Raw genomic sequence first — 23,158 nt, forward strand, 5'->3', positions numbered from 1 at the left:
TGAAGCTGTAGGTTGTGGGGTGGAGGACACCCCTTTAAGGCAGGCTCAGGGGGCTGTGAACTCCAAGACTCCTGGAAGCCAGTAAGAAGTGGGAAGGTAGGCACACCATTTGGGATTTTTATTTTTCACTGAGCTAGGAGAGGAGATTCCAGCTATGGAATCCAGAGAAAGTTCTACAGGAACAGAACAGAAATTGGCTGGGCCCTGGGCCCAGAGAAGGCCTGGAGCCGCTTACTGTTCAGTGCCAGCTTCATCCTTGGCACTCTGCCTCTCACACAGCATCACTTCGGCTCCCAGAGCCCACAGTGGCAGCCGCTGGAGGCTGTGGTGGTAGCTGCTGCCCTGCCCAAGGAGGGGTGTGGGCTTGGCTCTGAAAGTCTAAACCAGAAAGAGCCTTAGAAATCATTCAGCCATTCCCATTTTACAGGTGATGAAACAAGGCTCAGAGAGAGCAGGGGCTTTCAAGAACAATAAAGGTGGAGACTAGAACTCAGGCCTCCTGTCTGCCCAGGGTATCTGCCCAAGCGCTCTCTGAGAGTATCTCAGTGTTGGTGTCTAGAGGGGCTGGACACGCAAGGGAGCTGGCCTGTGTGTGCATGTCTATGTGTGCCGGGATGCATCTGTGGCTTCTGTCTCTGAACGTGCTAGGGGTTTTGTGTGCTGTGTGTGTCTTTCTGTGGGTGCTCCTGTGTGCAGGAACTTGGGGCCACGGCCAGAGAGGGATGGGCATATTCCTGCAATCTTGGGAGGCCTCCACAGGCTGAGCTGGCGGGGAGGGTCCTGAAGGGTAAGGTGAAGATGGGGGCTTTGCTCCCAGCAGAGAGGAAAAAAACAGAAGATAGGGTTGGGGCATGGATGGGAAAGGTCTTGGAACTAGGATGGGGCAAGGAAAACAAAGCCCCAAATGGAGTATGGGTCTCTGGAAGTTGACACACACTCAGCCCTCATGGGGGCCCAGCCCAGTGGGTAACCCCGGGGAAGTGGTCACATTACGTGACACTTCTCAGCTGATTGCTTGAGGTCCCCCAGTGTGGCCTGGGCCTTGTCCTTGAGTGAGCCCAGGTCCAAGCCAGGAAGGCTGGCCAGCTGCCCAAGGACTGAGGCCTTCTCCTCCTCCTCCTCTGTGTCCTCCTCGATCATCTTGGCCAACTCCCGGGGCAGCTCCACGTCTCCACCTGCCATCTGGATCTGGCTCTCATCTGTCTCGTTCTGAAGGGAAGAGAGGGTGGGGTGGAGTGGAAGTCTGTGAGAACCCAGAGTTGAGAGGACAGGGAGGAGGCTTGGTCTGGGTTCCAGGCCCCTAGATTCTCTCTCTCTTTTTTTTTGGTAGAGATGAGGTCTCCCTATGTTGCCCACACTGGTCTCAAACTCCTGGGCTCAAGTGATATGCCCACCTTGGCCTCCCAAAGTGCTGGGAATACAGGAGTGAGCCACCGTGCCCGGCCCCCTAGATTCTTGAGTCCCCACATCCCAGGATCAAGCATTGGATGCTTGGACATGGAGACCTTTCATATTACCTTATTTCACTCTGAGATACTGAAGGACCAGCACAGCGAGTAAAGACAAAATGAAAATACTTATGAGTCACACTGTTACAGTCAGCTAAGTCATGTTTTGACTCTTGTTATGCTTAAGGGTGTAACCAAAAATAGTGATGGGTACCATTTATCAAACATCTATTACATCTATTACATGGCAGATGTTGAGCTGGGTGCCTTTACTTCTCACAATGACCCTGTCAGGTAGGTAGGTATTGTTACTCCCACTTCACAAATAAGGAAATTGAGGCTTACAGGATTTAGGTAACTTACTTTAAATTCAAGTTACTTAACTAACTTAAGTAACTTAAATTGTCCAAGGTTACACAGGTAGGATGTTGGGGAGCTAGATTCAAACCTATGTCACTGATTCCAACATCTGTGTTTTTTGGCATGGCACCTACGATGGCCATTGCCCTTCACTGTTCTTCTGGGGGGCGCCTCATGTCCTACTCAGTTGCATCCAAGTCTTGGTTCTTCTGCTCAACTCTGACTTCCCTAATGGCAGGTGTCTCTTATATGCCTAGCACAAGTATCTGAGGAATGACTTTATTTCCAGGAGAGTTTGCAGTGAGGCAGGCTTTCTGGACCGGTTTTTCCCCGTGAGAGATTTCCAAAAAATTGGTGGCCTGTGGGCAGTCAGAAGCAGCTGGGGACTTAGTAAATATTTGTTGAATAAGTGAATGTGATGTTCATATATTTGGTCATTCAATTCAAGTGGAAGATCAAAATCAGGAGCACTATAGCCCTGTGCTATTTTCCCGAGTCCAGCACAGTTCTGGGTGCACTAGGGCGATATTCTGGGAGAGATTTGTGCTTCAGTCCCCTCCTTAGACAACAGGAGCAGCACACTTACATGCCCATCTGGCGCTGCACTGCTCAGGGGAGCATGGGGGCAGGGATCTCCTGAGACATACTCTCTGGCTGCTTGGCCAGCCAAGGGGATACTTGGCTCTCTACAGGCAGACTCCATACCCTGGAAAGCAGCCTGGGGCCCTGGAGCAAAGGCAGGCTCATATTCACCAGCTTGAGGGCTGGTCCCAGCTCCATGGCTCACTGGCTGTATGATCTTAGCCAAGTCCCTCCATCTCTCTGAGCCTCAGTTTCATCATTTGTGGCTGTGGGTGATAGCTGCCTGGCAGCATTATTGGGGGTTAGATGAGGACATGAAGGTCAAGTACTTGGCACACACAGGGCTTCTCTCCCCCACCTTAAGTAAGTTCTGCCCTCCAGTAGGTTCAGAAACCCCCAGAGCACTCACTTCTGCAGTCAAATCTGCTTTCTGCCTCCCCTGTGTCTTCCTCTGCCCAGGCCTGGCCTAGGCTTGGTGGGGGTACCGGGGGGTGGAGGAGAGAAGAGGCCTAGATTGGCTCCAGAAATACAGACCTGTCAGTTTCATGAGAACTGGGGTCCCCTCAGCACAAAGCCCTGGCCCTTGGTGGGCACAGATTAACTATGAGTGAGTGAATGAATAAATGAACAAATGAATGAGAAGGAAGGATCTAACCAAGCACCCTGTGAGTCTTATAACTGCGGGCTGTGGTGCCCAGAATGGGACGAAGGAGTTGAGAACCCAGAGCTCAGGGTCCCAGATGTGCCTTGCAGCCGGGGCCAGCTTACCTTGGGTAGCCGGTATTTGTCTCGGAAGTGGCTCCGCAGTGTGGCCCGCTCTGCCTTCCTCTGTGTGAACTGTGCATCCCGCTCCATCCTGCAGGGTCACCAGGGGCAGAGTCACCATGAGGGCAGAGAGAAGGGAGTTGGAGTCTTCGAGGGAGGGACAGAAGGGGTCTCTGAGTCCTGGCAGCACTGCTGTATTGGTCCCTGTGTGTAGCAAAGGCACTCCAACCAGGACAGCCAGGTCTCTGCTGCCTCTCCCCATCACAGTGCCCTTTGTTGTCTCTGCTGCTGGATGGAACTAGGGGCCAAGGTGGCAGTCTGTCTAGCTCTCTCTGCAGACCCTAATTATTTGTCCCTCATGGCCTCCAACTTGGTCTGTTGTTCCCTCACTGAGAAGCTATGTCGTGTAGGGAAAAGTATTCAGGACAAACTTGGGTTCACACCCCAGCTCCACTACCATTTTAGGTATATCCTTAGGTAAGTCACTTACCTTCCTCTTCTGTAAAATGGGGATAAAGTTTTGCAACTCACAAAACTGGTATCAGGATTAAGCGAAATAATAGCTATCATTTATGAGACTTTATCATGTGCCAGGTGCTGCTAAACAGTTTACATGCGTTGGCATTTAATCTTCATAAATATACAAGACACGTATTATGATTACCATCCCCACTTTCCAGAAAAGGAAACAGAGGCACAGAAAGGTTAAGTAACTTGCCTAAAGTTACCCAGCTAATAGGCAAAGCCAGGCTCTGAACCCAAGTAGCCTAGCAGCAGAATCCAGCCCCAAACTCTGTCCCAGCACTGCAGGCACACAAGTAGGCTCAATGTCTGTGAGTGCCCCCATCTCAGGGTCTGCCTCCGCGACTCTGAGCCTCCTCGGCTGCACCACTTTTTTCAGAGCCTCAAGCTCAGAGGAGCCCCAGTTGGAAGACACAGGCAGCTGGGACCAGATCGGATTAAGGGATTATTGTTTCGTCAGAAACGCACGTGCATCCCCCTCCTCGTCCCAGACTCCGGTCGCCCCTTCCCCCACTCCCCCTTGACCAGAGTATGAAGCTGGAGCGGGGTTTTGGGTTTGAGATGGGATGGGGCTGGGGGCAGTGTAGAGGACACCTCCCGGTCTCTTACCGTGTCTAGGAAGGTAGGGGAGAGGGGATTGGTACCTGAGGCTGGCCCGGGGATGGACTGAGCAGCTGTGGGGTTGGGGAGGGGGAGGTCGTTGGAGCCAAGAAGGGATCCCACTCACTTCTCTTCCACCAGTTGCTTCTGATACTCCTCGTACTCCTCCCGGCTCATGCCCTGAGCTTCGGCTGCCGACTTGTCCCCATCCCCCTTGTCCTCGCCGCCTCCCAGGCTCCCAGTGAGGTTCTTCAGCTGGCCGCCCACCATGGTCTTCACCATAAACGCCATGGTCTTCGCCGGCTGGGGCACTGGGCGCCTGCTACCACGCGCTAGGCACCGGGCACGTCCGCGCCTACTTCAGCACTAGGTCTTGCGGACAGCTCCCGCCGCGGGCCCGCGCCCCACGCTTGGCGCCGCCCGCCGCCCGCCCCCGCCCGGGCCCGCCCCCACCTCCCCAAACCCCTCCTCACGGGGGGCGGGGGGCAGCACGGGGCTGAGAAGGCTGGACCACGTGCCTGCTCCCCACTCCCGCCTCCCCCACGTGCCTCCTTCAACGCCGAGCTCCGCTGGGCACTGCTGACAGCGGATTAGGGCCTGCGGTGGTGGGGTCGCTCTCCCGGGAGAGGGGTTGAGCTGATACACTCCTGGAACCCTGTTCCCTAGCGTCTTCCAACTTTCTCCTCTCCTGGGCCACTAATAACTGGAATTTCAGCTGGGAGATCCAGGTAGCAGCAAGGGGTAAAAACCCAGCCTTGGGCGCCCCTCATTCTCCCCGCCCACCCAACTCACTGAACCCAGCAGCTGCCCAAAGAGCTTGACGCTGGAAAAGGGAGGGAGACCTGAGGGCGCGAGCGGGAATCCCAGTTATGGTTCCGCGAGTTGGCCTCTCAGGGTTGCTCTGTCACGCGCCACCCCTGCTGCCCCTGGAGCAGTTAGGAGTGGGGAGGGAGAGAGCTGCTCAGTGATGCTGGCTGAGCTGGAGGGACTTAGGACGGACACTGCTCTCTGTTCTGGGTGAATTTGAGGACAGAATTATATACAGTCATGGCTCTCTTTTCCTCCATAATCGAGGGTTCAAAGCCCGTGGGTATCTGGTCTTTTGGAGGTTAAGCCAGGCCTTGGCCTCCTTGCCTGCTTGGAGTGCGCTCCTAGCCAGCTACTCAGAAGGGGTGGAAGCCTTCACAGAGATTAGGGTGAGGCTGGAAAGAAGACCAGCATATCACAGCATGGGGAGAGGGAAATCACCTTTAATAAGATGGGAGTGTGCTGAAAGCTCAGGTGTGGGTGGGAGCTGGGCACCCAGACGAAGAGGATGCTGATCAAGCACCCACCCCAGACACTGCCTGCTTCCCAGTGATGCAAAGCAGGCTCTGAGGTGGGTCAGGCAGGCATGCTGGCAGGGAGAGGCTGCCTCCTGAGAATCCCCGGGGCCCTGGGAGTGTGTGGTGCAGGACCCAGAGGAAGGCTGCCTGTGGACAGACACTCCTGCAGGCTCTCGTTCAGCTCCTGCCTGCTGCGAGAGAAAAGGTTACAGGCTACTTGCATCTCTCCTTTATGGTCTTTTGAAAAACCAAGACTCTCGTGCTTGTCTTGCTACACTCACTGCACCACAGCCTCCCCTGTTCTTGGACTTTCTGCGGCTCTTTGGCCTGCTGCATATGGTCCACGCTTTCCCCCTGGGCATGTAAGGTCTGTCCTAGTGGCTCCAGGCTGATTGCCACCACTGCACTCCTGTGCATGTGCTGAAGCCTGTGAGCATTTCCACCTTGTGCTTTTTAAAGCTTAGCTCATTTTACTCCTCCTCCAGGACCATCCCAGCCCACACGGACTCTTCTTGTCTTGAAATTCCACCAACAAAGATTGTCAGTCTCATTGCTGAGGCCCTTAGCACACCCCACATCTCTAAATGGTGCACGTTCATTCAGCAAACACACACCAGGCAAAACTAGTGACCTCCTCTCACTTTTTCAGATCTCTGCCCAATTTCACAAAGGTCCTGTCCTTTGCTCCAACACTACTGAACTTGCCACTTTGTCTCTAAAATATTATGTTTTTCTCATACCTCCCTGCCTTTTCTCATGCTGTTCCCTCTGCCTCTATGCCTTTACCTATCTTGTCAGGGTGGAAAACTCCTAGTCACCTTAATGACCATATCAAATGTCCCTTCCAGGTTGATTCCCTAACCAAGGGGGGTCAAGTGTGTTCTGCATTCTTGTAGCCCCTCAGCTTCCTAACATCATGGCATTGACTACACAGGGTCAGTTAGACCTGTGTGAGTGAGCTCCATGAGAGCAGGACCCAGATGGGGCTGGGGGATGAGCAGGTGGTCAGTGGTGCTTGGTGAGAGAATGGGCCCTATCCTGCACTGTGCTCTTTGTGATTTGGGGACTGGGCAGGTCCCCTCTGGGCTGAAGTGTCCCCTCTCCTAAATCCAATGGCTATAGCTGAGAATCAGGAGATGCCAGTGCTGTGGGAAGTCCTACTCACAGGGTGGCCCACCTGAAGTGCACGTAGCTGAAGAAGCCTACAGTCTGAATGAGGAGGAAGAACAGGAAGATGCCAGGATGCAGGCACGAGGAGGCCCTTGGGGGCTGGCCAGGTGGGCGGGGGGCCTTGGCCGCTGCCTTCTGAAAGGGGAAAGTCTAAGGTCCTAGCTTAGTTTCTTACTCAAAAGGAGGGGGAGGACCTGGAATCTAGGCCATGTGCATGCTCCGTTTCCTTTCCCCAGGCTTGGGGTGTCCTGGCTCTCATCCAGGGAACTTGGAGAGGGGGCAGTGTACAAAGCTGCCTCCCCCACCCCAGCTCCCATGGCTGCATTTGTGGGAACAGCTGGGAAGGCCTGGGATCATCAAGGGGCCCAGGGCTCAAGAGAAGAGAAAGAGAGAAGTAGAGAGCCAAAGACAGGGTGAGCAGGGTGAGGGCGAGGGAACGAGGATGGGACAGGGCATGGGGAAGATCCGATTCCACCACTGGACTCAATGATCTTGGACACGGCCCACCCCATTTGGATTGAGGGGTGTCCAGGGCCCTGCTGGTGCTGAGTCTGTGGGACTCTCCAGAGAGCAGAGAGGGCAGAGAGAAGATGAGATGTGTGCTGGCATGTATGCATGCACATACAGACACTGACACAGGCACAGATGTTCTTGCCAGCAGTCCTGGGAGGGGAGGGCAAAGGCAGGATGGCTCGGGGCTGCCAAAGTGCTAGAAGAAGGGTGGCTGAGCCCAGACATCAGGGTTGGGGACCCCATGCTCCCCACTACTTCCCCCTCACCGCTGGGCCCTGAAGCTCCTTCTGCAGGAGGCCCAGGATGTGGTCCAGCTCTAAGAAATGATGCTCAGTGCCCACAGGCAGGTAGGACACCTGGGCTTCTGCGGCCATGCGGACAGCTGCATCCCTAATCGGGGGTGGAAACCAAGTAAGATGACTCATTACCTCTTTTGCTTCCACGCAAATGGCCTAATCATTTCCCATCTCCCCAGGGGCAGCACATGGGTGAGGAACAGGTACCATCCATGGGGCCCCTTCTTGGGGACTGGTCTTTTCTCCTCCAACCTTCTTCCTAGATCCTGAGACTTTAGCTCAGATAAAGATCTCCCTAAAGCTATCTGTGTCGACCCCAGGGTCCCTGGCTCTGCCTTCCATCCTGGATTTAACTCCTTTCCTTCTTCTCATCTAGGTGCCTCTCCACCCCCAACCCTAGCCATCTAGCTCTGTGTGTACAGGGGGGCTTTAGGCTTCAGGTTGGGACGCATGCCTCCTCCACGGCATCCCCAGAACTCCCCCAACCCCCAGGGCTCCAGAGATCCAGCCTAGAGTGGGATAACAGGAAGCTAATGCGGGCACAAAACCAAGTCAGGGACTGCCTCCTCCAGCTGGTCTGGTCTTGGCTGTGCTCCCTCTCCAAGAGCCCCCATCAAAATGCCCCTCATCCCAAGAGCTGCCACTGAAGGAACGCTCAGATTTCTTAACCCTCCTGAGGGTGGGAGTGTCTGAGGCGGCCTTCATGATGGGCTTCTCCTGGAGAGAATTGCTTTTCAACAAGGACTTGCAAAACATTAAACTTGATTCAGTTAAATTCAAGTCAACTCAACAAACCTAACTCCACCCCCAGCCCTTCCAATTGACAGGCTGTGTGCTGGGCACTCAGGAAATGATGGAAAGAATGAAGGGCTAATGGAGGAACTTCAGGCAGAGAAACAAGGTAGTGGAGGGGTCCCCACCGAGTCCCTTACCTCATCTCTTGCAGGGCCTGGAGCAGAGTCCTCTGTCCATGGAGCAGGGCATCGACCTTAGCAGAGTCCTGCAGGAGGGCCAGCCTCTTGTCTAGGGCCCAGGACACAGCCCCTCTCTTGTCAGAGCCCACCTTCCCAGGTTCACTGCAGCCTCTTCCTTCCAGAGGCCTTCCCAGATTGCCAGGCCTTCCTTATTTGGACACACTGTGTTTCTCTGACCTCATCCACAGGGGCTTCCTGCATTCCCCCTCCACTCACACCCCTCTCCCCAGGGGTGGTGGTTTCCTCCCAACAGTGGCCACTTCAGGGTTTTCTCAAAATACCTCTCCCTTCTTATTTATTTGAGATGGAGTCTTGCTCTGTCGCCAGGCTGGAGTGCAGTGGCACAATCTCAGCTCGCTGCTACCTCCGCCTCCCAGGTTCAAGCGATTCTTTGGCCTCAGCCTCCCAAGTAACTGGGACTACAGACGCATGCCACCACGCCCAGCTAATTTTTGTATAATTTTTGTATTTTTAGTAGAGACAGAGTTTCACCATGTTGGCCAGGATGGTCTCGATCTCTTGACCTCGTGATCCGCCCGCCTTGGCCTCCCAAAGTGCTAGGATTACAAGCGTGAGTCACCACGCCAGGCCAAAATACCTCTCCCTTCTAAAAGTGGTTCTGTCCCCTGAAGGAGGCAGAGGCCCAGCCCAGTCCTCTCTTTCCTGGTTCGCCCAGGGCACTATCCAAGCTGGGGCCAGTGCTGGTCAACACCCAGTGTTTGGGTCCCTGTCTTACTGAGTGGTGTCCAGGGCCTGAGGGTAGGATCAGAGAGGCCTGGCGCTGGAGTGTGAGTCCCCTCCCCTTTTCCCCACACTAGCAGCCCAGCCTAAGCTGCTCTGACACAAGATTAAAACCTCGAGCTGTCAGAGTCCAGCAAAGCCCGCAAGAGCTGCTGGCCTCCTCTGCCCAGTATCTAACACCTTGGCTGAGTTTAGCTCTCAGGCCCCCAGGCTGGGCATGACCCGAGGCATGACTCCCTGGGGGAGGAGCCAGATGGCAATGGAGATGAAATGAGGCTTCTGGTGCAACTGAGCATTAAGCAAGCCGTATGCAAATTGCATGTGAAGCTACATGCAAATTAGCACCTAGTCTATTTCTGTCATTCATCTACAGAGCCGAGTCCAAATATCTAGCATCTCCTCTCCCCAGCCCCAGCCTCAGCCCCAGCCCCGTGCGCATTTGGTTGTGCAGAGATGCCATCCCGCATTCTGCCGTACCCCATCCTGTGACCTGCAGCATTTCATCCCTGCCCTCCTTTCCCTCCAGGCCTTAGGGAGACCAGTTGCTTACTACAGTGCTTGCTCCTCTTTCAGGCCCGCAGGTGGAGCCTTGGATGCCTGTGGGGCTACTTACCCAGCCTCCATCAGGCCTGGCTTGGCCTGGGGGCCCCAGCTGCTGCTTCCATTGCCTCTCAGCCTGGGCCAGCTGCTCGGAGAGACCCCGCAGAGCCTGAAGGATCTGGCTGTGTCTGCCCAGCGTCTCCTCCAGGTCAAAGAGCCTTTCCCCTGGGGATTAGGGCAGAGCTGGGATGGGCAGCCAGCCATGGTGGCATAACACAGCCTATCTTATCTTTGGGGGGGCTTCTTGGAGGAGGTGCCAGAAGGTGTGGCTGCTGCCTCTAAGACCCTCTCCTGGAAAATGAGTCTGAGTGGTAAGGTGGGGATAGGACAGAACAGTTGGGCCCAGGGCCTGCTTAGATATGGCCTCCTCAGGCCTCAGTTTCCCTTCTGATTAAAGGACTCCTGGTCATAAGGGTGGAGGATGCTGTGACACTCAGATGGGTGCCACCTGCCTGCTCTCTCAGTCCCTACCTTCTCCTTGAGCTTCAGAGCCTGACTTTGGAGTTACATCCTCCCTGGTGCCCAGGCCCAGCCTTGCCCGCAGCCCTTCCAGCTGCCTCGCCAGACGGAGCTGCTCCATCTCCAGGAAGGGCTGAGGGGGAACCTGGGGGAGGAAGACAGAAAGTCGGGCCCCAAACCCATGGGACATCCAGAGGCGAGGGGAGCCTTCCCACAGGCTTCCCCACGAGCCCAGTCTCCCTCCCTGGCCATCTGGCCCTGCAGTTTCCAGCCCTCTGAGTTCTGCCTTCACACAGATCCCCACCCTCTTCCCTCCCTGCTGTGGCCTCAGGCCTGTATGTGCTGATCCGTGGCTCCTTTAAGCTCATCTCCTCCAGGCAGCCTTCCTTGAGCCCCTGGCTTGTTGGGACCCCTCCTCTGTGCTCCCACAGCCCCCTGTGCCTTTTGAGACCTGGCACTGATCACTCTGAACTGTAATGTCACAGCCTGAGCCAGCCAGCCTGTGAGGCCTTGCAGACCGGGCCTGGCCCACAGCACTGCCCAGCACAAGGTCTGGCCTGAGCAGAGCTCAGAGGCCAGGTGGAGGTAAGGGCTGGAATGGCAGGTCTGAGGGCACCATGACATGGGCAAGGGCAGGGTCCCTGGGCTGCCATTCCCAGGTAGGCCAGGGCTGGCATCACCTCTGGGCTGGGCTCACTCAGGCTGAAAGTCAGGAAGGACAGGACATCATGATCATCTGGAAGGGGACAGATGAAGGAGAAGTAAGACCCCTCCACCCAGCAGCCCCCTTGCTCAGCCTCCACCTTCACTGCCATGATATCCCACTGAGGCAAGAGGGGTGACTTTGGGCCATCACCTGATGCTTGTCTTGCTCACTTCATAGGAAAGATGTGAGGGTTGACAGGTAGATGGGTGGGTGGTGAGGGCTGAACCTCACACTCAGTCAGAGGCAGGCCCCTGTGAGTGGCAGAACTGGATGATCCCAAAACATTCTGGGCTACAGCCATGGCAGCAAACCAAGTGACACCCTCAGGCCCCCAGAGCACAGTGGCTACTGGTAGTAGCAACTGCGCGGTGGCCACCTCTCCAGCATAGCTCTGACCATATCACTCTCCTCCTCAGAAACCAGACTAAGGTCCTGGCATTCAAGGACTCCCACGCTCTGGTTTCCCTCGGCTTTCCCACTGTGGGATCCTCTGTGGACTCTCCATGGCATCACATCTCTTTGCTCCATTTTCCTAAATGTCCCTCCTTGCTGTCTGTCTTCCACTTGTCCCACAGCTCCCAGCTAGGGGCACTTATGGGGACAGCACTGAAATCAAAGTTTCTCTTGTTTTATCCCATTTGAGACTTGCAAGTCTCAAGGCAGACGTGACTTCTCCCAAGGGGCGTGGAGGCCCAGGTCATGTGGTGAAGTGGCTGATGCCACCCCAGTGCGCTTTAGAAGGTGTGCTCAGGGTGATTCATTCATCACTGCCCTTCTGCTCTTACCTGACCAGTGGGATCCTCACCTGCCAGGATGCCGGTGGCCGCTGAGACCCCAAAGAAACCTCCAGGGACCAAAAGCAGGGGCCCCACATCCACACAGAACTCATCTGGATCACTGGGAGTGAGGCCGCTGTTCAAGGACACCTGAGGGACACAGAGGGAGTGAGCGGTAGGGGGTTGTCCCTACCTCTGACTCCCTGGCTCCCCTGGCCATAGGAGGGCAGGTGGCCCTAGGGCTTGGTATCAGAATGGCATGGAGGTGACCAGCACTCCTGGTCTCATGTGAGCCCTTACATGTATGTGCTCTGGGTGAGTGTTAGGATTCTGAGTAGGGATCCCCTGTGGATGTTGGCCCGTGTGTGCTAGGGGCCTCACGTGGTGTCACAGGCACTGGTATGTTGGGGCCATGGGCACGCACACACAGCAGCTCTGTAACTCAGAGCCCTATCAGAAGCAGGAAGTGACTCACGCGCAGCCTCTGCCCCCAGTAGGTGATCCGTGCTCTGAAGGGGTGTGGCCGGTTCCGGAAGTCCCAATGACAGGAGCCCAGCACTTGGCTGGCTCCATACCTGTGGGCAGTTTGTTCATTTGTTTGTTTTTGAGAAAGAGTCACACTCTGTTGCCCAGGCTGGGGTGCAGTGGTACAGTTGTGGCTCATTGCAACCTCTGCCTGCTGGGCTTAAGTGATCCTCCCACCTCAGCCTCCCAAGTAGCTGAGACTACAGGCATGCACCACCACACCTGGCTCATTTTTGTATTTTTAGTAGAGATGGGGTTTCACATTTTTGGTCAGGCTGGTCTCGAACTCCTGACCTCAAGTGATCCACCCATCTTGGCTCCCAAAGTGCTGGGATTGTAGGAGTGAGCCACTGTGCCTGGCCTTTGTGGGCAGTTGGAATCCAGTTGAGGATATACAGGACTCAAGGCCTGGCCAGTAAGGGCAGTCCCAGAAGCCACTCTGCCCAGATCTGCTGTGCCACCTCCCTTTCCGCTGGGTGAGCTGGCATGGGATAGGTACCTTGTCTAGCTTGAGTCTCCCTTCTTGTAGCCTGCTCCCTTGGCAGAAGAGAGAGGGGCAGGGGAAGCAAGCCCTGCCTGGCAGAGTGTTGGGACTTGGATTTACAGAAGGGACCAGGGGCCTCCCTGTGGCCCGTCCTCAAGGGGACAAAGGCCTGGACTAACAATGCAGTTTCTGCCCTCCATCCCTCTGACCCACCTATCACCCTCGTCCTATCACCCGTCCCTCCCTCCTCCTTCTCTCTCTCTCTCTCTTTATTTTTTTTCTGAGATGGAGTCTTGCTCTGTTGCTCAGGCTGGAGTGCAGTGGCACAATCTCAGCTCACTGCAACCTTTGCCTCTTGGGTTCAAGTGGTTCTCCTGCCTCAGCCTCCCGAATAGCTGGGATTACAGGTGCTTGCCACCATACTCGGCTAAATTTTTTTTTTGTTTTTAGTAGAGACGGGGTTTCACCATGTTGGCCAGGCTGGTCTCAAACTCCTGACCTCAGGTGATTCGCCCGCCTCAGCCTCCCAAAGTGCTGGGATTATAGGCGTGAAACACTACGCCTGGCCCCTCCCTCCTTCTTCTCTTAAACTCCAAGTCCCCTGTGCCTCTGGCTTCCCCTTCCTCTCCCAGCTGACTCAGGACGGATGACCTGGACATGTCCTGGCAGCCAAGGACAATGTGACCAGGCTGCCTCCCTGACGGGTCGGCATGGCAGGCTCTGGGGAGTCAGGAGAAGAGTGTTAAACGCTGAGTGTCTCTGGACACCTCAGGTACTCACAGCAGAGCGTCTGACAGTGCCGCCTTCCGCCAAGAGGGAGGCAGCACAGGGCAGGGGAGAAGCCAGCACCAGAGCAGCCACCTGGGTTTGTGCCCCGAGCTGTGTGACCTTGGGCAAGCCATCTCATCTCTCCAAACCCCAGTGTTGCCATCTCTAAAATGAGGACGGTAATTGGAACGACCTCATAACAATGTTATGAGGGTTAACTAAGACAGTAAATGAGAAGGACGTGGTGCTGGGCCTGGCATATAGTCAGCTCACTCCGTAAATGCAGGCAATTACTCTAATTGTTATGAGCCGAGAGAAGGTTGCTGAGAGACACTGACAAACCGGCCCAGCTACTGAGGAGGCATCCGGGCGGCTGGGGAGGGACAGAAGCCAAATCATCTGGGAAAGCGAAGGGACAGCTAAGCAGGGAAGAGCGGGGACCCTTCAGGAGTAAGTCTGGGCTCAAAGTTCAGCTCTGCCCACAGCACGTCCCTTCCCCTCTCTGGGGCTCAATGTCCTGACCTGTAAATGGGACGAATAACCCCCACTTATGGAGGGTATTGGAGATGGGATGAGATCATGGGAGTGAAGATACTCATCACAGGCCACAGCCTGTGTCATTTCACCTGGGGCTGTTGGGTTGCAGGAATCAAGCCCCATGGGTGTGGGCTTCGCCTGAGTGAGAGTCCAGCAAGGATGGCAGCTCTGGGAGGGTGGGCCCCCTGCTGGAGTAGGCTGGGGCAGGGGCTCGGATGGGGGGGATGGGCCCCTCCCAATGCAAAAATGGAGGTGAGGGGTCGGTCTAGACAGGCCCTTACCCAGGCTGCTCAGAGGGGATGTGCCCATCGCTGGCCAGCACACGGATGGCAGGACTGTTCTGCAGGGAGATGAGAAGCAGCCTGAGCTGCGGCCACGGCGGGAGGGGGAGGGTGTGGGCAGGAGGGGGGCTGGCAGGCAGGAGACAACTACGCACCTGAGTATCCTCTGCCGAGGAGTCAAAGAAGATCCCGATGCCGTCCCATGAGGCCAGCCCCCCGAGGATAGAGCCTACATGGCCCCTGCCCTGGGTGTACCACACGGCCTGTAGGTCGCCAGCCCCTCAGCTCAGGGAACCGTGTGAGATACTGGGACCCCAGGGCTCATCACCTGCCTCCCTGACCCACCCTGCTCTGTCAGCTCTGGGAGAGGACACTCACCATGCCCTGGGCTCCCCGGCGCCCCAATCCCGTCACCCTCATCTGCACCTCTACTTCCCAGGCAGAGAAGAGGACAGAGGCCCTGCTCCACACGGCGCCACTCCGGTTCCTCATGGATGGTGTCAGCCGCACTTCCTCCAGGCCCAGGATGGCATCTGTGGACCAGGGCAGTTCAAGCCCCAGGCCCCACTATACACTAGTTCCCCCTTCACTCTCTCTCAACGGCCTGGGCTGGGCTCCCGGAAGAGGAAGAGACAACGCCAAGGCCTGCCATTAAATAACCAGCCAGCCAGGGAAGCAGGAGTCAGAGCCCAGCACAGCTGGAGGGGCCTTTGCCGGGGAGGGCAATGAATGCCAGCACTGTCCGCGTCGTCAGTGAAGCCTCGCTGCAGTGTGTGTTGTCTGTTTTTATAAGACCGCATCTAACAGATGAGGAAACTGAGGCTCAGAAAAGTTAAGGAACTAAGTGGATTGGATGGAATTCAGCTCCCTATGACTCCTAAGTGCAAGCTTTTTCCACCACGAGAGAGATTTGTGTCTAACTCTTCCCATTTCTCAGATGAGGAAACTGAGGCCTTGTGACAAAAAAGGAAGTGCCTGAGACCACAGAACACAGGAGAGCACTTTAGGAGAAGTAACTGCAAGGAGGCCCAGGACTCTAGGCTGTGGCCAAATGAGGCCGGAGCTTCCTGGTGGACAGGACCTAGGGGCATTCCAAGGTGAGGAAAGCAGGAAAGCAAAGTTGCGGAGGTGAGAACCGGCCTGCAGAATGGCGATGAAAGAGTGCAGGACAGAGTGTGTGTGTGAGAATTGTCACTGGCGGTGGTGGGGTGGGGAGGAAGGAGCCCTGCATGGCAGGACGGAGGAATGGTAGAGAAACTGAGGCAGTCTTGGCAAGAACTGGGGGCAGGGAACTCAGAGGCCCTACTCCAGCGCGCTCCCCACCCTCCAACCTGCCAGCCTGGAACCTGGCCCAGGGCCCAGACTCTGCCAGGACGTTCTGGAGGCTGCTAATCCCGCCTGTTTGCTCTATAAAGGCCAGGGATGGGGGTAGGGAGGCTCAGAGCTGCAAGGCCACAAGTCCCAGGGCCTCTGGAAGCTGTCACTGCCTCTGAAATCCTTGCAGGAGGCAAGGATTGCCCACTGTCTACTACGCTTTCAGCCTTACGAGGCCTGTGGGTGAGACCTTGCCCCAGACCATGGGCCCCTTCAGCCTGGCTCTACCCTGTGTCTCTGGGCTGGGCACAGAGGAGCATCAGGGTGAACCAATGAATGAATAGACAATGCACACATCACTGGGTGATCTTGGAGAAGGTGCCTCTGTTCCCTTACATGATCTGTGACACCCAGACTTGGCAAGACCCAGAGCAGTGAGCGTTGTATAAGCTTGCCATCCTGGTCTTGAGGCAGGGGCCGGTATGGTGTTGTGAGAAACAGCCCACTTTTTTGTTACCTCCTGTGTCTTTATGAAAGAGGACTGGAAGAAACCCTACTGATAGGGCCTATCATCTTAAAGGGATATATTTTGGGGGGGGCGCAGTGGCTCACGCCTATAATCCCAGCACTTTGGGAGGCCGAGGCGGGCGGATCATCTGAGGTCAGGAGTTCGAGACCAGCCTGGCCAACATGGTGAAACCCCGTCTCTACTGAAAATACAAAAATTAGCTGCGTGTGGTGGCACGCACCTGTAATCCCAGCTACTCAGGAGGCTGAGGCAGGATAATCACTTGAATCTGGGAGGTGGAGGTTGCAGTGAGCAGAGATCACACCATTGCACTCCAGCCTGGGCAACAAGAGTGAAATTCCATCTCAAAAAATAAAAAAATAAATAAAAAGGGATATTTTTTCCTGGCCTTAGTCAGGAATCATGCCATTTCTCAGAACTAACTTTTTTTTTTTTTTTTTTTTTTTTGAGACAGAGTCTGGTTCTGTGGTGCCCAGGCTGGAGTGCAATGGCAGGATCTCGGGTTCAAGCAATTCTCCTGCTGCAGCCTCCCGAGGAGCTGGGACTACAGGTGCGTGTCACCACACCCAGCTAATTTTTGTATTTTTAGCAGAGACGGGGTTTCACCATTTTGGCCAGGATGGTTTCAATCTCTTGACCTCTTGATCCACCTGCCTCGGCCTCCCAAAGTGCTGGGATTACAGGTGTGAGCCACTGTGCCTAGCCACGAACTCACATCTTATAGACAGAAATCCACAGCTGATCTGCTTTCTATCTTTGCTTTGCCTGCTAAGAGGCTCAGAATTAAATGTATGGCCTAACTCTGAGGTGGACAGACCTCACAGCCTATGTTTTGGAAGCCATGCTCCTAGACTATTTCATGCTCCACTCTAATCCTCATTGTCCTTGCTCACTCCTAATGTAAGCAAGCTCCCTTCTATCTTGTAGTTCCATCATCACAAATCCTTTTTGGAACAAGATCTGGTAGAAGACACACTCTTTGTAGGTCCAGGTTTGGAAGTCCCTGAACACAAACCTATGGGCTAAGATGCTCTCATGCCTGCTTCCACCCACAACACACATACAGGGAAAGGCTGGTGCCCACTCGCCTGGAATGAGGATGCCTCCCTCCAGGTAGCCCCCAGTTCTCATGGCCAGCCACAGGCCTGCTGGGATGGAGCCAGGAGAGGGGAGGTTTGTGCTGGTCCACATTGCCTTCTGTGTGTCTGGGACTTAGTGTGTGAGCATGTGTCTGTGTGTTCACAGGTCAGAGAGACAGAGGAAGGGCAGGGGTCCAAGGAGAGGCAGAGGAGAAGAGAGAAGTCCTGCCGCAGGGAAGCAGAGAGGTAGAGGAGAAACAGCCTGGGCAGGGGTCGGGGGTGTTGAGGAGGTGGAGCAGGAGATAAGCCTGGGAAGGGTCCTGGGGTGCCTGGCACTGTCCCAGGCCCTACCCCACCCTGGACAGAGGATGGCTGTGACAGACCCACTCCCCACCAAGTCACAGCCCCTCCAGCACTTTGAGGGACCCTGGGCATGGCTGGTCCCCATCCCTGCCCCTCACCTCCATGATGGCTCCAGAAGGGTATTCCAGCCCCAGGCAATGCCAGCCTTGGGCCTTTGAAGCTGAGCTTGTATTCAAACCTGTGCAGAGGAGGACGTGCCATCTCAGGACTGTGGGGTTCCAGGAGCAGGAGGAGAAGGCAGAACAAGGGACCTGGACCACTGACCACCGGCATTGTGAAGGCGCCTGATGTCTGGGCCCTGGGGTAGATCATAGCTGAGAGGCCGGGGAGAGGATCCTGGGATAGGGCCAGGCAGGGAGGAGCTGGGGACTGGCCAGGAGCTGGGTTTTGGCACTGTCCTCTCTCTCCCTCTCCAGCATAGACATCCTGTTCCTTCCAGGCCTGCTGTCAGGCCCCGCCCCTCCCTCACCTCCAGTCTGACGTGAGCAGCGGGACCCCTCGACAACCCGAGCTCTGCCCCTGCTCCTGACTCAGGCCGTCCTTCTATCTCCCCTCACATCCAGCAGCTGGATGTGGTGGAGGGAGGGGGGCACCCAGGGTTGGGCTCCACCCTTCAGCAGCCCTGGCCTCCCCTCCCAGTTAGGGAGACAGGCCTCCACATCCTGCCTGTGTCCTCCAGCATGGGTGGCACGTCTATCTGGACACCCATCCTTCTCTCCTCCCTGCCCCCTCTCTTCCTCTCCCTCATTCCCCCAGGCTCATCCTTCCAGGCAGCCTGGTTTCCTCAACAAATGCATTACATGAAAAAAAGAAAGGGAGTCTTTAGAGACAGCACAAAAACGCAACGTGCAGACCTTGTTTGGAGCCAAATTTTAACCCAACTGGGAAAACAAAAAAAAAAGATATTGGGGAAATTTGAACAATGGATATTTTTGAACAATGGATATTTGACTATACTGAAGAATTGTTAACAAATTTTAGGGACGGGCACCGTGGCTCATATCTGTAATCCTAGCACTTTGGGAACCCAAGGTGGGTGGATCACCTGAGGTCAGGAGTTCAAGACCAGCCTGGCCAACATGGTGAAACTCCGTCTCTACTAAAAAAAAAAAAAAAAAAAAAATTAGCCAGGCGTGGTGGTGCATGCCTGTAATCCCAGCTACTTGGGAGGCTGAGGCAGGAGAATCACTTGAACTCGGGAGGCAGAGGTTGCAGTGAGCGGAGATTGCTCCATTGCACTCCAGCCTGGGTGACAAGAGTGAAAATCCATCTCAAAAAAAAAAAAAAATTAAGGACTAATATGGTATTGTGGTTATGTTTTTTATTTTTTATTGTATTTATTTATTTATTTATTTATTTATTTATTTATTTATTTGAGACTGAATCTCGCACTGTCGCCCAGGCTGGAGTGCAGTGGCACGATCTGAGCTCACTGCAAGCTCCGCCTCCTGGGTTCACACCATTCTCCTGCTTCAGCCTCCCAAGTAGCTAGGACTACAGGCACCCGCCACCACGTCTGGTTAATTTTTTGTATTTTTTAGTAGAGACAGGGTTTCACCGTGTTAGCCAGGATGGTCTCGATCTTCTGACCTCGTGATCAGCCTGCCTCAGCCTCCCAAAGTGCTGAGATTATAGGCATGAGCCACCGCGCCTGGCCTTTTTTTTTTTTGGATACGTGGTGTCTTCCTATGTTACCCAGGATGGACTCAAACTCCTGGGCTCAAAGGATCCTCCTGCCTCCTGAATAGCTGGAAATAAAGGCATGAGCCACCACGCCTGGCTTGTGGTTATTTTATTTATTTTTATTTTTTTGAGACGGAGTCTCGCTCCGTCACCCAGGCTGGAGTGCAGTGGTGCGATCTTAGCTCACTGCAAGCTCCGCCTCCCAGGTTCACGCCATTCTCCTGCCTCAGCCTCCTGAGTAGCTGGGACTACAGGAACCCGCCACCACGCCCGGCTGATTTTTTGTATTTTTTTTTTTTAGTAGAGACGGGGTTTCACTGTGTTAGCCAGGATGGTCTCGATCTCCTGACCTCGTGATCCGCCCGTCTCGGCCTCCCAAAGTGCTGGGATTACAGGCATGAGCCACCGCGCCCGGCCTGTGGTTATGTTTTTAAAGTGTTGTCTTTTGGAGAAACATACAAAAGCTTTACAGATGAATTGCTGTAATGTCGGGGATTTGCTTCAAAATATTCCAGGGCTTGTGGGGAGCAGGTGGGGTAGAGATGAGACAGAACTGACCTTGAGTTGGTAAGTGCTGAAGCTGGATGGCAGGATGCAGGGGTTTCTTATATCTTCTCTCTACTTTTATTATTTTTTTAAACAGGGTCTCACTGTCACCCAGACTGGAGTGCAATGGCAGGATCGTAGAGGAGCTAAGACTATAGGCATGCACTACTGTGCCTAGCTAGCTATTTGTTTTTTGTTTTTTTTTTGAGACAAATTCTCACTCTGTCGCCCAGGGTGGAGTGCAGTGGCGTGATAAAAGTTGGTTTTCCAGAATGACTCATTTGCCAAGAATTCTGGATAGCTGAAATTTTACTGTGCTTTGGAGGTTCCCAATAGGAGTCAGTGACTGAAGCTTTACAAATGGATTAAAATCAAAGTTGTGAAATGTTAAATGTGAAATGTTAGGACATGCTATAAGAAATCATTTCACAGGCCGGGTGCAGTGGCTTACACCTGTAATCCCAGCAATTTGGGAGGCCGAGGCAGGCGGATCACCTGAGGTCGGGAGTTCAAGACCAGCCTGACCAACACAGTGAAACCCCGTCTCTACTAAAAATACAAAATTAGCCAGGAGGCTGAGGCAGGAGAATCGATTGAACCCCTTGAATCCAGGAGGCAGAGGTTGCGGTGAGCCAAGATCGCGCCATTGCACTCTAGCCTGCGTGACAAGAGTGAAACTCTGTCTCAAAAAAAAAAAAAAAGCCGAGCACGGTGGCTCAAGCCTGTAATCCCAGCACTTTGGGAGGCCGAGACGGGCGGATCACGAGGTCAGGAGATCGAGACCATCCTGGCTAACCCGGTGAAACCCCGTCTCTACAAAAAATACAAAAAAACTAGCCGGGCGAAGTGGCGGGCGCCTATAGTCCCAGCTACTCAGGAGGCTGAGGCAGGAGAATGGCGTAAATCCGGGAGGCAGAGCTTGCAGTGAGCTGAGATCCGGCCACTGCACTCCAGCCCTGGCGACAGAGCAAGACTCCGTCTCAAAAAAAAAAAATAAATAAATAAAAATAAAAAAATAAAAATAAAAATAATAATAACAAAAGATACTATTTTGCAACACCAAGCCTTCACCTGCCTCCATCTGCTCCTCCTGCCTTGACAGCCACGCTGGTGGATAGGTGGTCCATTCTGTCCCCGCCTCCTCACTGGATCCTCAAGCCCCTGGCTTTCCCCTGCTGTCCCCACCACTCCATGGAAAACGCCCTTACAAAGGCCTGAGCAGTGATGCCTGTTCTTTGGTCCTAGGAGACCCTTCTCAACCCAGTCTCTGCTACTTGAAATGCTGCTGACATCCACCTTTTCTCCATGACCCCTCCTGCACCCTGAGTCCCCCCAAGGCCTACCTGCTTCTCCCCCTGCCCCTGGCTGCTCCCTTCACTACTCCCTTGCCAGCTGCTCTCCTTGCCTACCTGCATAAGCCTCAGGGCTTGCTTCTCCCCAACCCCACACTCCCTGACCAAGCTGCTCCATGCCCTGACTTCAAGCACATCCCTGTGCGCACCTTCAAATCTACTTCCAGCCAGCCTCTCCTGGAAGACTTGAATGAATGTGTCTCTTTGCAGGGGATATCCCTGCTTGGATGTCTCTAAGGCCCCCAGGAATTCCAAACTGAATTCCTCTTCTCCAGCCCCTTCATCTTCCTCCAGGCCTCAGGTCTCCCAGGCGGCACCACCCCCTTACACCAGAGTGGAACTGCTCCCATATCCTTCCCTCTGCCTCATCCCCACATCTAGCCGTAGGCAGGCTCTTATATTTGTTCTTGCCATTCATACTGTGTTACCTGGTTCCTTAACCTTGTCAAGTCTTAGTTTTCTTATCTGTAAAATGGGGGCATTAATGGCATATACCTCCAAGAATTGTTTGAAAAGTAACATGGAGGCCGGGCGCGGTGGCTCAAGCCTGTAATCCCAGCACTTTGGGAGGCCGAGGCGGGCGGATCACAAGGTCAGGAGATCGAGACCACAGTGAAACCCCGTCTCTACTAGAAATACAAAAAATTAGCCGGGCGCGGTGGCAGGCGCCTGTAGTCCCAGCTACTCAGGAGGCTGAGGCAGGAGAATGGCGGGAACCTGGGAGGCGGAGCTTGCAGTGAGCCGAGATCGCGCCACTACACTCCAGCCTGGGCAACAGCGTGAGACTCCGTCTCAAAAAAAAAAAAAAAAAAAAAAAAGAAAAGTAACATGGAACGTATTTAGAACAGGGCCTGGCAGACAGTGCTCAGCTCAGTAGGACAGCAGCTCCTTCATCCTCCTCTTCCCCACTACCTGCTGACTGCAGCCTCCTCACTGTCTCCCAGACTGCGGTGAGAAAGGTCTTTCTAAAATGCAGATCTGGGCCGGGTGCAGTGGCTCACGTCTGTAATCCCAGCACTTTGGGAAGGCCAAGGTGGGTGGATCACCTGAGGTAGGAGTTCCAGACCAGTCTGACTAACATGATGAAATCCCGTCTCTACTAAAAATACCAAATATGCATGATGGTGCATGCCTGTAATTCTAGCTACTTGGGAGGCTGAGGTAGGAGAATCGCTTGAACCCGGGAGGCAGAGGTTGTAGTGAGTCGAGATTGTATCATTGCACTCCAGCCTGGGCAACAAGAGTGAAACTCTGTCTCAAAATAAATAAATAAATAAATAAATAAATAAATAAATAAATAAATAAAAAAAAATACAGCTCTGGGCCGGGCGCGGTGGCTCAAGCCTGTAATCCGAGCACTTTGGGAGGCCAACACGGGCGGATCACGAGGTCAGGAGATCGAGACCATCCCGGCTAACCCGGTGAAACCCCGTCTCTACTAAAAAATACAAAAAACTAGCCGGGCGAGGTGGCGGGCGCCTGTAGTCCCAGCTACTTGGGAGGCTGAGGCAGGAGAATGGCCTAAACCCGGGAGGCGGAGGTGCAGTGAGCTGAGATCCGGCCACTGCACTGCAGCCTGGGTGACAGAGCGAGACTCCGTCTCAAAAAAAAATACAGATCTGGCCATGCCACACCTCTGTCCTAAGCCCAATTGCTCCTGGCTATCTTCCCATAAAGTTGAGCGCCTCATTGGGCCTACAGAGGCAGGTGAGGTCCAGGCCCCTGCTTTGGCTTCAGCCTCGCTGGCTCCCAAGCCACACCCCTTGGCATCTGAGCCCCAGCAAGCTGGTCAGCTTGCTGTCGCACCTCACCACCTTTGGCCGGGCAGTGCCCTTCCTTTGCCAGGAAGGCCCTTGCTGT

At 54.5% G+C, this 23,158-nt stretch overlaps 2 protein-coding genes across 10 annotated transcripts; both read right to left on the reverse strand.

Moving 5' to 3' along the window:
• Window positions 1-85: 85 nt before the first annotated feature.
• LOC105490963 (complexin 3) lies at window positions 86-4,688 on the reverse strand. Its single transcript, XM_011756988.2, has 3 exons — window positions 4,405-4,688; window positions 3,159-3,246; window positions 86-1,209 (listed from the first exon to the last, which is right to left on the reverse strand). The coding sequence occupies exons 1-3, from the start codon at window positions 4,566-4,568 to the stop codon at window positions 985-987; spliced, it is 477 nt and encodes a 158-aa protein (XP_011755290.1). The 5' UTR covers window positions 4,569-4,688; the 3' UTR covers window positions 86-984.
• A 103-nt stretch (window positions 4,689-4,791) lies between these two features.
• LOC105490964 (lectin, mannose binding 1 like) lies at window positions 4,792-18,652 on the reverse strand. 9 transcript variants are annotated; one of them, XM_011756994.2, is made up of 14 exons: window positions 17,982-18,651; window positions 17,816-17,895; window positions 14,811-14,965; window positions 14,588-14,695; window positions 14,433-14,491; window positions 13,627-13,779; window positions 12,313-12,412; window positions 11,867-11,987; window positions 11,036-11,091; window positions 10,368-10,500; window positions 9,910-10,061; window positions 8,514-8,581; window positions 7,552-7,675; window positions 4,792-5,793 (listed from the first exon to the last, which is right to left on the reverse strand). In XM_011756994.2, the coding sequence occupies exons 3-14, from the start codon at window positions 14,922-14,924 to the stop codon at window positions 5,500-5,502; spliced, it is 1,482 nt and encodes a 493-aa protein (XP_011755296.2). In that variant the 5' UTR covers window positions 14,925-14,965; window positions 17,816-17,895; window positions 17,982-18,651; the 3' UTR covers window positions 4,792-5,499. The 9 variants fall into 9 exon arrangements, with proteins under 9 accessions (XP_011755296.2, XP_011755292.2, XP_011755291.2 ...); XM_071100998.1 differs by adding an exon at window positions 6,780-6,907 and having other exon boundaries at window positions 5,519-5,790; window positions 17,816-18,652; XM_071100997.1 differs by adding an exon at window positions 6,780-6,907 and having other exon boundaries at window positions 5,519-5,793; window positions 17,816-18,652.
• Between the last annotated feature and the right edge of the window lie 4,506 nt (window positions 18,653-23,158).

Source organism: Macaca nemestrina, chromosome 7 (assembly GCF_043159975.1).
Source record: "Macaca nemestrina isolate mMacNem1 chromosome 7, mMacNem.hap1, whole genome shotgun sequence".
NCBI classification, from domain to species: Eukaryota; Metazoa; Chordata; class Mammalia; order Primates; family Cercopithecidae; genus Macaca; species Macaca nemestrina.

What these genes read in the sequence shown, in the direction of transcription:
- LOC105490964 (XM_011756989.2), bottom strand. Translation starts at nt 18,029, where the DNA reads ATGATCTACCCCAGGGCCCAGACATCAGGCGCCTTCACAATGCCGGTG. An exon ending in ATCCCCTCTGAGCAGCCTGG is followed by an intron (nt 13,780 to 14,432) that starts GTAAGGGCCTGT and finishes TCCTCATTTTAG; the next exon opens with AGATGGCAACACTGGGGTTT. An exon ending in GCACTGTCAGACGCTCTGCT is followed by an intron (nt 12,413 to 13,626) that starts GTGAGTACCTGA and finishes AACTGCCCACAG; the next exon opens with GTATGGAGCCAGCCAAGTGC.
- LOC105490963 (XM_011756988.2), bottom strand. Translation starts at nt 4,568, where the DNA reads ATGGCGTTTATGGTGAAGACCATGGTGGGCGGCCAGCTGAAGAACCTC. An exon ending in AAGCAACTGGTGGAAGAGAA is followed by an intron (nt 3,247 to 4,404) that starts GTGAGTGGGATC and finishes GTGACCCTGCAG; the next exon opens with GATGGAGCGGGATGCACAGT. An exon ending in ACAAATACCGGCTACCCAAG is followed by an intron (nt 1,210 to 3,158) that starts GTAAGCTGGCCC and finishes TCTTCCCTTCAG; the next exon opens with AACGAGACAGATGAGAGCCA.